Genomic DNA, 13,883 nt, shown 5'->3' on the forward strand with positions numbered 1-13,883 from the left:
GGAGGTAATGATCCATTAGCCAGTTTGGTAAATGATGACCCACTCCCACTTTGTTTTAGATTAATGAAAAAAACCTTATACAATTTTGTATTTTTATTGGGTATTCCGGGAGTATACTCCCTCTTTAAAGCTCATCTCTATGTGAGAGGGAGGGAGCGAGTCCCGAAATACCTAATAATTTTCCTAAAATTACATACACTTTTTTGCTGATTATAAAATTACACATACAATACAACACAAGGAGAAGATTTATATCACATAACTCCAGTACAAGACACACGTACATATATGGTACATATCTCTAATACAAAACACTCACCACACCACAAACAAAGCTGTTTGAATATCTTATTTTGTACTCCACTCCTGTTTGTCTACTAGGAGTGAGGAGATTAAAACCATCTTCACCTTATTATTAATTTCTGAGTCCCATTTATATGTACATAAGTAGTACGGGACTCGGTCACACACGAGAGATAAGCAAGCTTCAGTCTTCTTGATAGAGGCATTCACACCTAAATGCAACCAGCCCTTTTTGTATCGAGATTTGCATTCACAGCTTCTCCAACAGTCAAGAAGACCCTTCCTCCAATTTGACTCACAAAGTTGGCTAGCTTTAGCTTGTGAATGACTTGCCACCTAGGATTAGCAATGGCTAACTGAGAGAGAGAGAGAGAGAGAGAGAGAGAGAGAATTGGTTAAAAGAACAAAACGAAATTCAACGTGTCAATCTCCCCATATTAACAAAGAAGAGAAAAAAAATAAGAAAGAAGAAAATCACTGCCTTACCTCCATTCCATGTGAGGTGATATTCTTCTGCAATTCTTGCAGGGTAGCAATTCCTGATGTGTCAATGTCCATTAAACCTACCATGGTAAAACACAAGAAATCAAAATTAACCAACTCCTGAAAGCAGTTACCTCTTGAAATTTTACGGATTATATTGCTAAATTAAGAGTCCAACAAATGTGGTGGACTGACAATAATTATTTCATGCAATTGGCATATGCAACATCTCTTTCACAAAATATGAATTTTATACGGTTATAGAATCAACATATGTTGTGAGAAAGATGATACATTTGTTAGATGTAGACAAACATCAATAAAAAATTAACATTTCGAAACTTCTAACTTTGACTTGTTTCGTCAAGGACATCATCAATACCAAATTAACATCCCTGCTTTCTCTCTATGTAGTAAAACTACACTTACTGGACATGTCAAGAACTACGAGTTGATTATTAGTCCTTCTAACATTTCCTTTTGTGTCCTCCGCTTCTTCAGTAACCCATTGCATAATCCTAGAACAAACAACAGTCAAGTAGTTATTCATCATAATTTTGATTTTGAATGTTTCTAGTGAGTATGTTATGTATCTGTCACCTATATACCTTTCTTTAATGATACTGGCATTTGCAAAACATAGCAAGGCTGACTTGATACGGATTATCACAACCCCAGGAGTCTTTGCAGCCATGGGATACTGATTGATATCGCAGAACATATCAGTTCCAGGAAGCTGTCCTAGAGCTTCTGTCCCCGGTCGAATTGAGATGAGAATAATCTTTGCAAATGATATTCCTATCTGCAACACACTTGTAGTTTACTTAAGTACACCATGTATAGAAACAACAACAATCAAGTCTTAGTCCTAAAATTTTAGGATTGGTTATGGATCCTTAACAATCTTGTCAGGATGGACTATACTTAATACACCACATTTATAGTTCTTTAACCAATCCTATTATCATCCAGGCTCGGCAACAAATGAGTTTGAATTGCAAGCTCGTACCCTTCTTTGAGGAAATTGATTTGCATATAGACTTTCCTTGACTTTTTTTTTCTTCAACTAGCCATTGTTATTAAGAAAGAAAACTAAGTTCATGTACAGTAAATGGAGTGTATAAAATATCTGGTGTCGTTATTTTCAACATCATTTTCATGACACACTTCACTACTATAATACAAGACAATTCTTAAGTACAATTCATTAGATGTTATCCTTTAAATTCTCCAATAAAATTTAACCATATGTTCCTATTGACTAATAGATTACATGATTGAATTTAATTATTCTTTAAAAAAAAAAATGACACAGAACAACCATGCAGTGTAGTGTGGAATACAATTAAGAAACTGTACCTGTTTAACCAAATAATAATATTAAAAAAACACTAGCATAAATATATTTTAATATATACTATGTTGAAGCCTAATAGATTAATGGACTGCAATGGAACTGGGGATCACTATTTGGGTGTCAAATCCCATTTCAAAGGTACTCGGTGTTTTTAAAAAACGAGGGCCAACCCACCAGCTGAAAATAATAGTGGTCTCACACAATGCACTCATTACATCACCCATTTTATCATGCTTGTTGTCTCTAGAACTGGGATCACTGGAGAAAACTTTGATTGTAATAAGTCGCGTATGGCATTAGAACAATGGTGGGGTACACTAACATTAAAATTGATAAGTCCTAAAACACGTTTTGGGGGATCCATCATGAGGAGTTGAACCACACATTCACTGGTTTTGTGAATAAAATGACTTCCCACCATTCATAATATAAAAGGTAGTTGGTATTAGTATATAATATTGATACCCTTTCTGTAAGATATATTACTGCCTTCTTTTGTTTTTTTGTGAAATGCTTTTGTTAAGTGGGGGTGCGAAAAGGAAATACCGAAGGCGATTTGTCCAAGAATTCAGATTAGTTTAGAACTTATATTGGGAGGAGTTAAAGATGGATTGCCTTCCTATTCTTTTGTGAAATAAAGTATCTTTTTTCATAAACACACACACACCAAAAAAAAAAAAAAAAAAAAGAGAGAGAGAGAGAGGAAGTTGACAAACAGCCTAACTTGCTAGGAGTTTTATTTTTATTTTTATTTATTTTATATCTCTCTCTCTCTCTCTCTCTCTCTCTCTCTGTGTGGAAGAAACAAACACACAAGAAAAAGGAAACTTGCTTGGAGTTGAAACTGGAAGCTGAAACTTTAAACCATTGCCTTTATTCTTCTACGAGTTGTGGGATATGATTCTTTCTTTTCTTCTTTCCTTATTTAATATTTGTTTCAACAGTCTTTTTAAGGCTTGTCATTGTTTATTGACATTGAGGGTCTGTTTGGATATCGCTTATTATTGGAAACTGAAAATACTGTAGCAAAATAATTTTTAAATGTGTGAATAGTGTCATAGGATCTAATTTTAAAGAAAAATTTGCTGAAATCCATACTTGCGGGTCTCGTGAACAGTGCATGAGACCCACACAAAAAAACGCAGATGCACACGCCTGCTGTTTTCAATGCAATCCAAACATACACTGAATCACCTCTATGTTCTCCTAATATTAGCTGGTATGTTTCACCAAATTTAATCTTTCTAATTAAATTTAACCATATGATTATTGCCCAATAAATCGCATGATTAATTTAATTATACTTGGTAAGACAAGACTATTTATGTAGCACTTGTTAATATGTATGTGCCAATGTAATTAAATTTAATTATATAACATAAACAAATTTATGTCCTAACATGATAACACACATGTTTGCACCAAATTAAAAAGCAAAAATGTCTTACTGCAACTAGAAGGCCAATCTCCACAGATACAAACAACACACCAAAGAACGCAGCGATGCAGGTGAGGAAGTCTAGCTTATCAACCTTCCAAATATTGTACGCTTCATGGAGGTCAATGAGTCCCGGAAGAGCAGAAAGAATTATTGAAGCGAGGATTGCTATAGGAGTGTAATACAATAGCTTTGTGAATAATTGCAGCGATACGAGCACTGTAATTGCCATCACAATATTGGAGACTAAAGTTTCAACACCAGCACTGAAATTTACGGCAGTGCGTGAAAAAGAACCTGCATAATTTTATTGTTTATTTAATTAGTAAAAGTCAAGGTGCTTGATCATCACGTACTGTTCTTTATGCAAGACGAAATGAGATTATGATAATAAGTACATGGACACAATATTTTTCACAACTGTACATATGGTTTATTGTGATTAGTACATAACTAACAGACTTAGGTGAAAATATTGGCGTTGCTCAAACCATAATAATCCATATTAACAATTATGAAAATGTTGTGTTAGTAGCATTACTTATTGTAATTAGTAAGTTCAAACATAAATGTGGATAAGGTGAAATTTTTGACATTAAAAATAAAAGGAGAATGCTATATTAATTTGGTTATGTTGGCAAAGTCCATAGTGAGGTAATTTAGAAAAGAAAGTAAAAAGAATCTTACCGGTTGCAACATAGCAAGAAGTGAATGACCCAATGATGTTCATGAAGCCCATGGAAAACATTTCTTTGTTTCCATCAAGGTGGTATCCTCTTAATGATGAGAAAGATCTTCCAACTGCAATCGCTTCCTACAGTTAACATTTGGAACATTATTGTTTGCTAGGAAGTTTTAAGGTATATCATTTTGTACATTTGCAAAATTGATTAATTGGTCACCCACCGTGAGGGCAACAACACCAACAATGAGTCCAATTTTTGCCACTTCTCCAACATATGGGCCATTGAGCTGTAACTGATGAACTGAGCTTGGATTAAAGCCTCCTTGGATGTGTTTCACAATCTTAATTCCATGTTTATCGGCTCTTGTCAGAAAAACAATAAGAGTAGATAGTATAACAGAAAGGAGAGGAGCAATGGCTGATAACCAAAAGAGTCTCTTTTTCCTTTTACCCTGGGGAATTCAGTGAGGGTGTTAGAATTTCCAAATAAAGCAAAAGGTAAAAAGTTATCACTGCATGCCACTCACCACAATTCTTGTGATTAGGATGAAACTTAGGAATGAGCACCCAAGTATAAAATTAAGAGGACTCCACTGTAAATAAAGAAACAAAGAGAATAAATGAAGTGTTCAAATGAGAATAGATTCTCTCATATTTCTTAATCTTTCACTCTTTGTGCTTTGTGAATATATGCTTTTCAAAAACCTCAACCAAAAAAAAAAAAAAAAAAAAAAAAAAAAAAAAAAAAAGGAAAAGGAAAAGATAGAAAAAGAACATACATGATGATGAACTGATCTCCAAACTGCTTCCACTACAGATATTACATCAGTCTTGTTTGTGAAGTGATTAATCCCAAGCAGTCCCTTTAGTTGTTGAAGACCAATCACTATGGCTGCTCCAGCCACAAACCCCACAATAGCCGCATGGGATAGGAAATCTACAAGAAATCCTAGCCTGTATATTTGAAAGGAAAATAAATAATGATTAGAAAAGTACTAGTTGGTCATGTACTCTAGGCCAACATGAATAAGGAGAAGAGAATCACTCACCTGAACAGTCCAAAGGTAGCTTGAAAGATTCCTGCAAAGAAAGTTGCTGTCAAAACAAGCTTTCTGTAGGCAATTGGATCAGCCCCAGGATCTTGTATTTTCTGAATCATTGATGGCAAAAGCAGTGAAACAACTGCAACAGGTCCAATTGCTATCTCTCTTGATGTCCCCATTACAGCATAGATAAGAGGTGGTACCACACTTGTGTCTATGAGTAGTACACAATCAAATCATATAAGCTTCACAATTGTTAATGAATATATATGATTGACATTCAATAATCATATTCAAGTCACTTACAGAGGCCATATTGAGGATCAAGTTTTGCTAAAGTTGCATATCCAATACTCTGCATTGAAACTACACATTAAGGCAATATGGAAAAAAGAAAACTTAAAAAGTCTTATTGTATTAATTATAGTAATCTACATGTTAAACTTTTTGTTTACCTGGGGAATGCATAGGCTAGCAATAGTTAGACCCGCAAGTAGATCATTCCTAAATTTTCTTACAGTGTAACTTTGACACCAAACAAGGATAGGAAATACACCTTGTAAGAAAGACACAAGGTGTTTTCTTCCGGACTGGTTTTTGAGGGACATGAAATTGTTTCCACAAGGTAAAATCTTGTCCCTCACAGAATCAAGGAGCTCACTCCATAAACCTGGGGGCTCGGGTGCATTAAGCACCCATTGAGCCCTTTCAGCATGACCATTCTTTTCAAGGTCTGGGCTTTCCTCCTGTGCGGAGGTTTGTTGCATGGCTGGAGCAGCCATAGTTGAAGTGTTTGGGGGAACGTGAAAAAAGCTGACTCTCTCTCAGGCAAAGTGAGCAACAATGTTACAAGACTATTTTTTGGTGTAAAATGCAAGGACCATTGCATAACCTTATATATACACACACAGCAAAAGGCAAAATGCAATAGTGGGTCTTTCTTTATTAAAAATAAATAAAAAATAAAAAATAAAAAATAAAAAAAAAACTATTGTATACAGGCCCAGATATGCAAAATAATTTATTAGGTCGGTATAAAGTGCACCCCAGTTGTAAAATTAAACTCATTTCATGTAAAATATCAGATCCATTGGAGGTGCCAAGGGGTGAATCTTAATTTATACTGATATTAGAGTGGATCTTAATTATTTTTTAAGATTAGTGCATTGATATTTATGAATTTTTTGATATGATTTACCTCGGCTCCTCTACTGTGCTTGTCCTAGGAATACACAGCTTTCGTGCTACGAATTACAAGTGTTGAATGCCTAACAACTTAGTTATTGCTAAGCTTAAAAATTCGAAATTGGCTGGCTAGCTACTAATAATCAAGGATTTCCTACTTTGATCATGATCCTCTTAAAGTTATTATATAAGAAAATGATCATCCAACTAGCTAATAGATAAATTAAACACTTAAAGGTTGTGATTGTGGAGTTTGCAGCTTTTTATATATTGGTCCCTCAAATATAAATGCGCCAATAGGAAACTAATTTACTTGGAAGTTGAAGTACAATCTTCGTCTGGTAAGATGGTAAGTTGATGTACAATCTGATATTGTAAAATGGCATAGTGGAGAACAGAGAGAGTTTATTTATACTTTGTCCAAATCTCTTGTGCATGTCTCTTATCTATATCGTTAAAAACACATGTAATTGGTACCATTATTAACTTTAATTCAAAATCAATGGTACAAATAAATTAGTAATACATTAGAGTGGATCTTAATTTTTTTTAAGATTAGTGCATTGATATTTATGAATTTTTTGATATGATTTACCTCGGCTCCTCTACTGTGCTTGTCCTAGGAATACACAGCTTTCGTGCTACGAATTACAAGTGTTGAATGCCTAACAACTTAGTTATTGCTAAGCTTAAAAATTCGAAATTGGCTGGCTAGCTACTAATAATCAAGGATATCCTACTTTGATCATGATCCTCTTAAAGTTATTATATAAGAAAATGATCATCCAACTAGCTAATAGATAAATTAAACACTTAAAGGTTGTGATTGTGGAGTTTGCAGCTTTTTATATATTGGTCCCTCAAATATAAATGCGCCAATAGGAAACTAATTTACTTGAAAGTTGAAGTACAATCTTCGTCTGGTAAGATGGTAAGTTGATGTACAATCTGATATTGTAAAATGGCATAGTGGAGAACAGAGAGAGTTTATTTATACTTTGTCCACATCTCTTGTGCATGTCTCTTATCTATATCGTTAAAAACACATGTAATTGGTACCATTATTAACTTTAATTCAAAATCAATGGTACAAATAAATTAGTAAGATTTTATTTTCACACATCTTGTCTATATTTCTTGTGTATACATTAATTGTAACTCTGTCATTGAATTTGAATTTGAATTAAGGTTAATATATTGGAAAAAGGGAAGGTGATACTAATCATGTAATTGAAATTTGTCCACATATCTGCATATAATACTTTCCTATAGTTAATGGTCTTTCGACTTGATGACAACTCCACCATGTGGTAGAGAAAGTATCTCTTGTGCTTGTTGTATGAAGCGAGCTTCTTACAAACATGAATGTTAGGAAATATGTGATTCACTTGTTAGGAACATATGTCACTATTTTATGTAATTGGCTAATCCTTTGACAAAACGCACTTTACTTGTATTTGAGTAGATCTAGGATGTGTTTAATACTTCAAGAAACCTTGTTTCAAGTTCAAGTGTTAAAGCCATGCAAGTCTGTCCAAGAATCAAGTGAGAAAGTGCTGAATTTTAAAGCTCGATAGCTGCTTGACACCTTTCGACACTTGGCTTATCTATCGAGCTCTTTAGTTGCTTCTTATCGCAATCTCGACACCTCTCGATAGCTAAGTTGATCGATCAAGCAAATTTCTGTCCCTTCGACACCTACTCGACACCTCCTTGATAGCTGTATCTGTCGAAGTTTAAAGCTCGACACCTTCTCGACACCTCTTGATCAATCAAGGTTACGAGAATTCAGATTTTCAGATTTGATTTTTGGCCCATGTTGACATGTATGTGTAGGATTTTTTTTCTTACAACCCTAGACCTATATAAGGCTTATTTTAGAGACCGTCACATAAGAGAATACAAGGAGAACATATGCAAAAGGTGATCGATGCCTTATTCTCTCTAAAAGAAGCTACTACATCTTTACGCTTTAAGATTTTGTAATCAAGTGCTTCTTGATCTTCATTGTTGATGAAGTGAAGAATTTTGCAGCCAACATCTTCTTCTAGTTGGTGTGTTAGTCACGTACTGGGAGTTGTGCATCATTGGTTAGTCACGTATTAGGATCCGTGCAACAAAAAGGGTGGCGTTCATATATTGAAGAGTTCAGAGGTTCTAAAGCGGTAGAAAGTTTCTGCTGTGAGTTCATCTACGGGGATTGTAGAGTCTAGGGATAAAGGTTTTGTACTAGATCTGAAACTTCTCTTTACTATAGTGAATTGCTTTTCGAGAAGGTTTCCCCCCAAGTTTTTTACTGTGAAACTAATTTGTTTCATTGGTTTTCCTAGGTCATCATATCTTGTCTTATTTTTTTTTTTTTCGCTGCATGATTTTGACATGATATTGATGTTTATTTGTTTTAACAAGTTTTATTTATAATAAATCTAATTAATAATTTGGGTTTAAAACTTGTTAATTTTTTCAACTGGGGTCTAAATTTCCCAACAATGAAGATCGCATGTTTATGGGGTTCACAAATTTGTGAGAGATCTCTTTATATTGCGGCCTATAAGATATTGCATGTATATGAGTATATATCTTAGGTTTGATCTCCGTTGGATTCATGTAGGGCACCCAAAAAAAAAAAAAAAAAAAAAAAAACCTCTATGGTAATCAGTAATCCTATACCAAACAAACATTCATACTCATGAGCTTTACCGTTTTAAGTTTTAACCTCATAAAAGAATGACATGTTGCAATGTGGACAGTGGACATTATGGATGGGCTATTAAGATTTAAGGGATACGCTTACTCGTTACACTTTATTGCTTATACATAATATGTTCAACATGGCCAGTGTTTCCCTCAAGCTTAGCACGGTGTTTCTCTATAGTGTCAATATAGAGAAACACCGTGCTAAGCTTGAGGGAAACACTGGCCATGTTGAACATATTATGTATAAGCAATAAATTCAGATGTTCATGTCCTAAGAGAAAAATTATTTCGTACACTCGGACGGCGTAACCAGGATTTGACTTGGAGGGAGGATTTGTATATGACATGCTCATTTAATTACGTGCATGTAAATAAATATTTAAAGTATTTGAGACCAATTTAACAAATAAAGTCATTTGAATATATATATATATATATATATGCTTGTTGGTCCCTTATAGAATTTAGTCTCCAAATTTTAAAGTGATCGTTTTTAGTCTCTTAAATAACATGACCAAATTAAAAACTGACACATTATCATCACTCCATAGGAACACACACAAAAAAAAAAGAAAAAGAAAAAAAAGGGCATTAACCACTAATGAATTAAAGTTTAGGAACCAACATTATATTTTTACCATAGTACTTAGATAAATACCAAGTGTAGCTTAAGTAAATTTCTGTAATTTTGGTTGAGATAGACTCATGAAATGTTCAATTTATAGTAATTTAATTAAAACTATGGTGCGGACATTTATGAGCTTGAAACTTCTGAATTTAACTTGAAAATAATATTAGACTCTAGAGTTTATTATTATTTAATTATCTCCATACTTTTGTTTTATAACTATAAAAAGTTTATGAAGGATACTAAATTATTACAAAAATAATTGAGACCCTATTACAATTTTTTTCATAACTTCTAAAATTAGCTTTTTGTGCTTAAAAGTTAACCAATCAATTTCTATGGTTTATTTAATAAAATTTATAATAACTTTGACATTACTCTTTTTTTTTATTATATATATATATATATATATATATATTAAAAATGATAGGGTAAAATCCAATATATTTATTTCACAATTTATTAATAGGATTTTAAAACTTTACCAAATAGTTATCGTGAAAATTCTAGAAAATTTAATTCGGGTTAATTGAACTTTCTCCCCCCTTAACTATTTGCTTCACTTCAATTTCCCCTCTAAAATTTGAAATCGAACAGTGTCTCATTTGAATAATTTGTGTATTTAATATAGGAGTATATTACAAGATACATGAGTGCAGTATAAATATGTTCATGTGTTGTATAAGACGGAGAAAGTGGGCTTAAAGCCCAAAAGGCCTATACATGTTAATTTTAGGCAAATCGCTCTATAACATTATTCAATTCTATTAAATTAATTTTAGTGTAATTTTTTTCTTTTGGAAAAATTGTGCACATTTTATACTCAAGTGCCCATTATGCTCTTCATAAACACTAATATATCAACTTTTCATTCATAAACACTAGTAGACATAGTTGTCAGTATCGTACGATACGCAATAAGTATCGTACGATACGTATCATATCGTGTGTAAAAAGTTTTGTATCATATCGGCGTATCGTAAGTGCTCATGAATCGTACGATACAGTGTGCGTATCGTATAAATCGTATCGTATCGTAAAATCATACGTATCGTACGATACATAGAAAAATGCTTTAAAATGATATTTTTTGTTAAAATTTGTACTTTTATTTGAATCTAACAAATTGTTAAACTTGTTTTTAACACAAAATTATTAGTTTACTTAATTTGGCCTAATAAAATAACATATTCATAAGTTTTTTTTCCCCTCTCTTTTTCCTATAAAATTTAGACTACATAGTATCCACTTATACTCCACTTTAATATTTGCAAATTTATTTTCTATACTATGAATAAGATATTAATTGACAATATAAGTTTTTTTTTTTTTGTCATTATTGTTATAAGTCCAAGAAACTAGAATGCCAAGAAGATTTTTTTTTTTTTTAATTATTAAAATAAAAAGAACAAGGAGAGATAGTAAATGTTAATGACGATGAAGAAAATTTTAATAAAGAGATAAGTTTACAAAATGATAAACATGATGACAGTATTGACTTAGATGGGGTTTATTAGGCAATGTGATGAAAATAAATTATTATTTTTTGATCATTTGTAATATATTATCACTTTTAAATTTAAACCATTTGAATGTGTATGTTATAAACACATGCTAGGTTGATTTATTTAATTAGCTTGTTAAATATTATTACATAAGTGATGAATAAATTAGTCATTAGTTGAATATATTTAAAATTTATATTCTATAATTTATAAATTAGTCATTATTACATAACTTTGTATATCTATAATTTTTTATAAATTTTATTAAGTGTTTGTGTATCTTACGATACATGATACGATACGATACACGATACGGAAAAATCAAAAATCGATTCACGATACGATTCACGTTTTAACAACTATGCTAGTAGAAACCCATTCCTTGACAACAATCAAAATTCTTTCAAAATTTTTTGAAATTCTAGTTGAGATAAGTAAGATTCCTTCAAGACATGGTTCTCTTTTCTCCTCAATTGCTCCAACTTTACAACTTCATTTTAGCTTTCTCCAACTTTAGGGGATAGCAACACTGTCATTCACTTTGATATCTCTTTAGGAAGCACCGACACAGACACAAGTACAATACGGTGACATGAGTAATTTTTTTAAAAATTATACCATAAAACAGCCAGTATGCCACCGATATAACATTGGTATAACACAAGTACGACACTTTAAATAAAGTGTCCGTACTTCCTAAATTTCTCCTTTACTTGGTTCATTCTCTCGTCAAGCTGCAAGTATTTTCCATCTCACTTAGCTGACTAGACGTCTTGAAATATTACTATAAACCTAACCCAAAAATGATGGCACTCTGCTTGCCATTTCTGTAACATTCTTAGGTGGATCGAAACTCCCTTTTAAAAAGTGCATTTAAGTTCATATCTATGCTTCGATTCCAATGAATTGCTGCTTATCTTCAAGAAAAAAAAAACACTCAAATCTTCTCAAAGAAGAAGAAAAGAAATGCATTTGTAATGTCTTGTCTAGTTTGCAGACAATTTATTGAGGTGACGTTGACTTTCCAATTTCAGTCACTACAAATAATAGTTTTTGGTTGAAATTGATCCAACACTTATTCGAATTAACCTTTAACTGTACCTAATCTAAAACTCTTTCTTTTGTCAATTTGGACCTGCTCTGGGGGAGGTGGTATCTGTTATAACAGTACTATATAATGGGTCTCTCACATAGAGGTGGATATTGCACATTTTTTGTAGGGTTTAACTACATGTCAAATCTGATATAATATTTGCAGTAATAGTAGAGGAAGAGGACGATGATGTTAAGAATGTACCATCATCACCATCATTGTTGTTGTTATTAATACTGCAATATATGATTATTATGGTAAAAATTGTCATAATTGTTTTATATATATACATATATATATATATATATATATTAATATTGGTGGTGATGGTATGTTAGCTTTAGTACAAGACCAAGGTGAAGAAGTTCCAAAATTTTTCATTATTGGTTATTGGTTTGTCATGGATTTTTTTTTTTTTTTTGTTTTTTTTTTTTTAGTAATTATAGTTATAGCAATGAGTGATGAGAGCTTATTATTTATTTATTTATTTTTTGTAATTGTCATAATTGTTTTATTTTTATTTTTATTCACTTAACTGACCGTCTAATAAAGGAGAGTTGAGTAGCTTATTATGTCACTAAGATACAAGATTTTTTACTCTTTATCCTATTTTACTTGTTTAATTACTTACGCTTTAAAATAGGAACTCATTTTTTTCTTTTTTCCTTTTTAGTAAAATTGTACTTTAAAAAAAATAATGCTCCAATATGTAAGTAAAGAACGAGGGAATGAATTCTCTGAAGAAATGTAATTGTGATGTGTCCTTGACTAATGATGTTTTCATGAGAAGAAGAAATGATAATGTGCACATTCTCGGCATCCATATACAATATAAAATTTATAAATATCAAACATGAATTCACGGCCAAGAATGTCTAGCAAGGTGAAATGTATGTGGCTGGAAGAGTGTGACAACTCAAATTGTCTGGATTGCTGTTAGATTGATTAAGTGTGGATTATGCAGATGTGTCTTGAGTTCCACATCAAATGTGTACTAGTCTACTAGATTGTTATAGGGTTATATAGCAATTACAGGACACCTTAATTATATACAACTTGAAAAGTACTTCTATAATATATATAAATATATATCTATATATATATATATATATATGTGTGTGTGTGTTTCTAACCCTTTCTTATGTCAGAAAAAGAGTCCAAACCAAGCCTAATTTACAAAAGGTTAAGAATTCTCTAAGAAAGTTACACCCATAGTGCTGCTATAAATAGGCCACACAAAATCAAAATTTCTAGTATGGTATATGCAATAGTGCACACTAATGCGCTAAGCACACGAACCTTCGCACTAATGTTTGAGTTTATTAATTATATATCTGCTTCTCCCAAAAAAAAAAAAAAAAAAAGGTTTGAGTTTATCTGATTCGACATGAAAAAACGAATTAGGATAAAGAGCCTCAAGTGTGAAATAATTGCCATGTAATTGTGGACAAGAATTTAACATAAAG

The 13,883-nt window shown here is 32.2% G+C and overlaps 1 protein-coding gene across 1 annotated transcript; it reads right to left on the minus strand.

Moving 5' to 3' along the window:
- Positions 1 to 230: 230 nt before the first annotated feature.
- Positions 231 to 6,175, minus strand: LOC126690615 (sulfate transporter 2.1-like). The gene is made up of 12 exons (XM_050385849.1): positions 5,765 to 6,175; positions 5,616 to 5,664; positions 5,316 to 5,523; positions 5,046 to 5,220; positions 4,794 to 4,859; positions 4,488 to 4,718; positions 4,269 to 4,395; positions 3,592 to 3,878; positions 1,395 to 1,588; positions 1,216 to 1,304; positions 790 to 866; positions 231 to 659 (listed from the first exon to the last, which is right to left on the minus strand). Exons 1-12 carry the CDS (start codon positions 6,089 to 6,091, stop codon positions 516 to 518), a joined length of 1,974 nt encoding a protein of 657 aa, XP_050241806.1. The 5' UTR covers positions 6,092 to 6,175; the 3' UTR covers positions 231 to 515.
- Positions 6,176 to 13,883: the final 7,708 nt, after the last annotated feature.

Source organism: Quercus robur, chromosome 6, assembly GCF_932294415.1.
Source record: "Quercus robur chromosome 6, dhQueRobu3.1, whole genome shotgun sequence".
Taxonomy (NCBI): domain Eukaryota; kingdom Viridiplantae; phylum Streptophyta; class Magnoliopsida; order Fagales; family Fagaceae; genus Quercus; species Quercus robur.

Excerpts from the sequence above, each read along its gene's own strand:
- LOC126690615 (XM_050385849.1), bottom strand. The coding sequence starts at position 6,091 with ATGGCTGCTCCAGCCATGCAACAAACCTCCGCACAGGAGGAAAGCCCA. Across the intron at positions 5,221-5,315 it reads GCTACCTTTGGACTGTTCAG|GCTAGGATTTCTTGTAGATT; the intron begins GTGAGTGATTCT and ends TCAAATATACAG. Across the intron at positions 3,879-4,268 it reads TTCTTGCTATGTTGCAACCG|GTTCTTTTTCACGCACTGCC; the intron begins GTAAGATTCTTT and ends AAAATTATGCAG.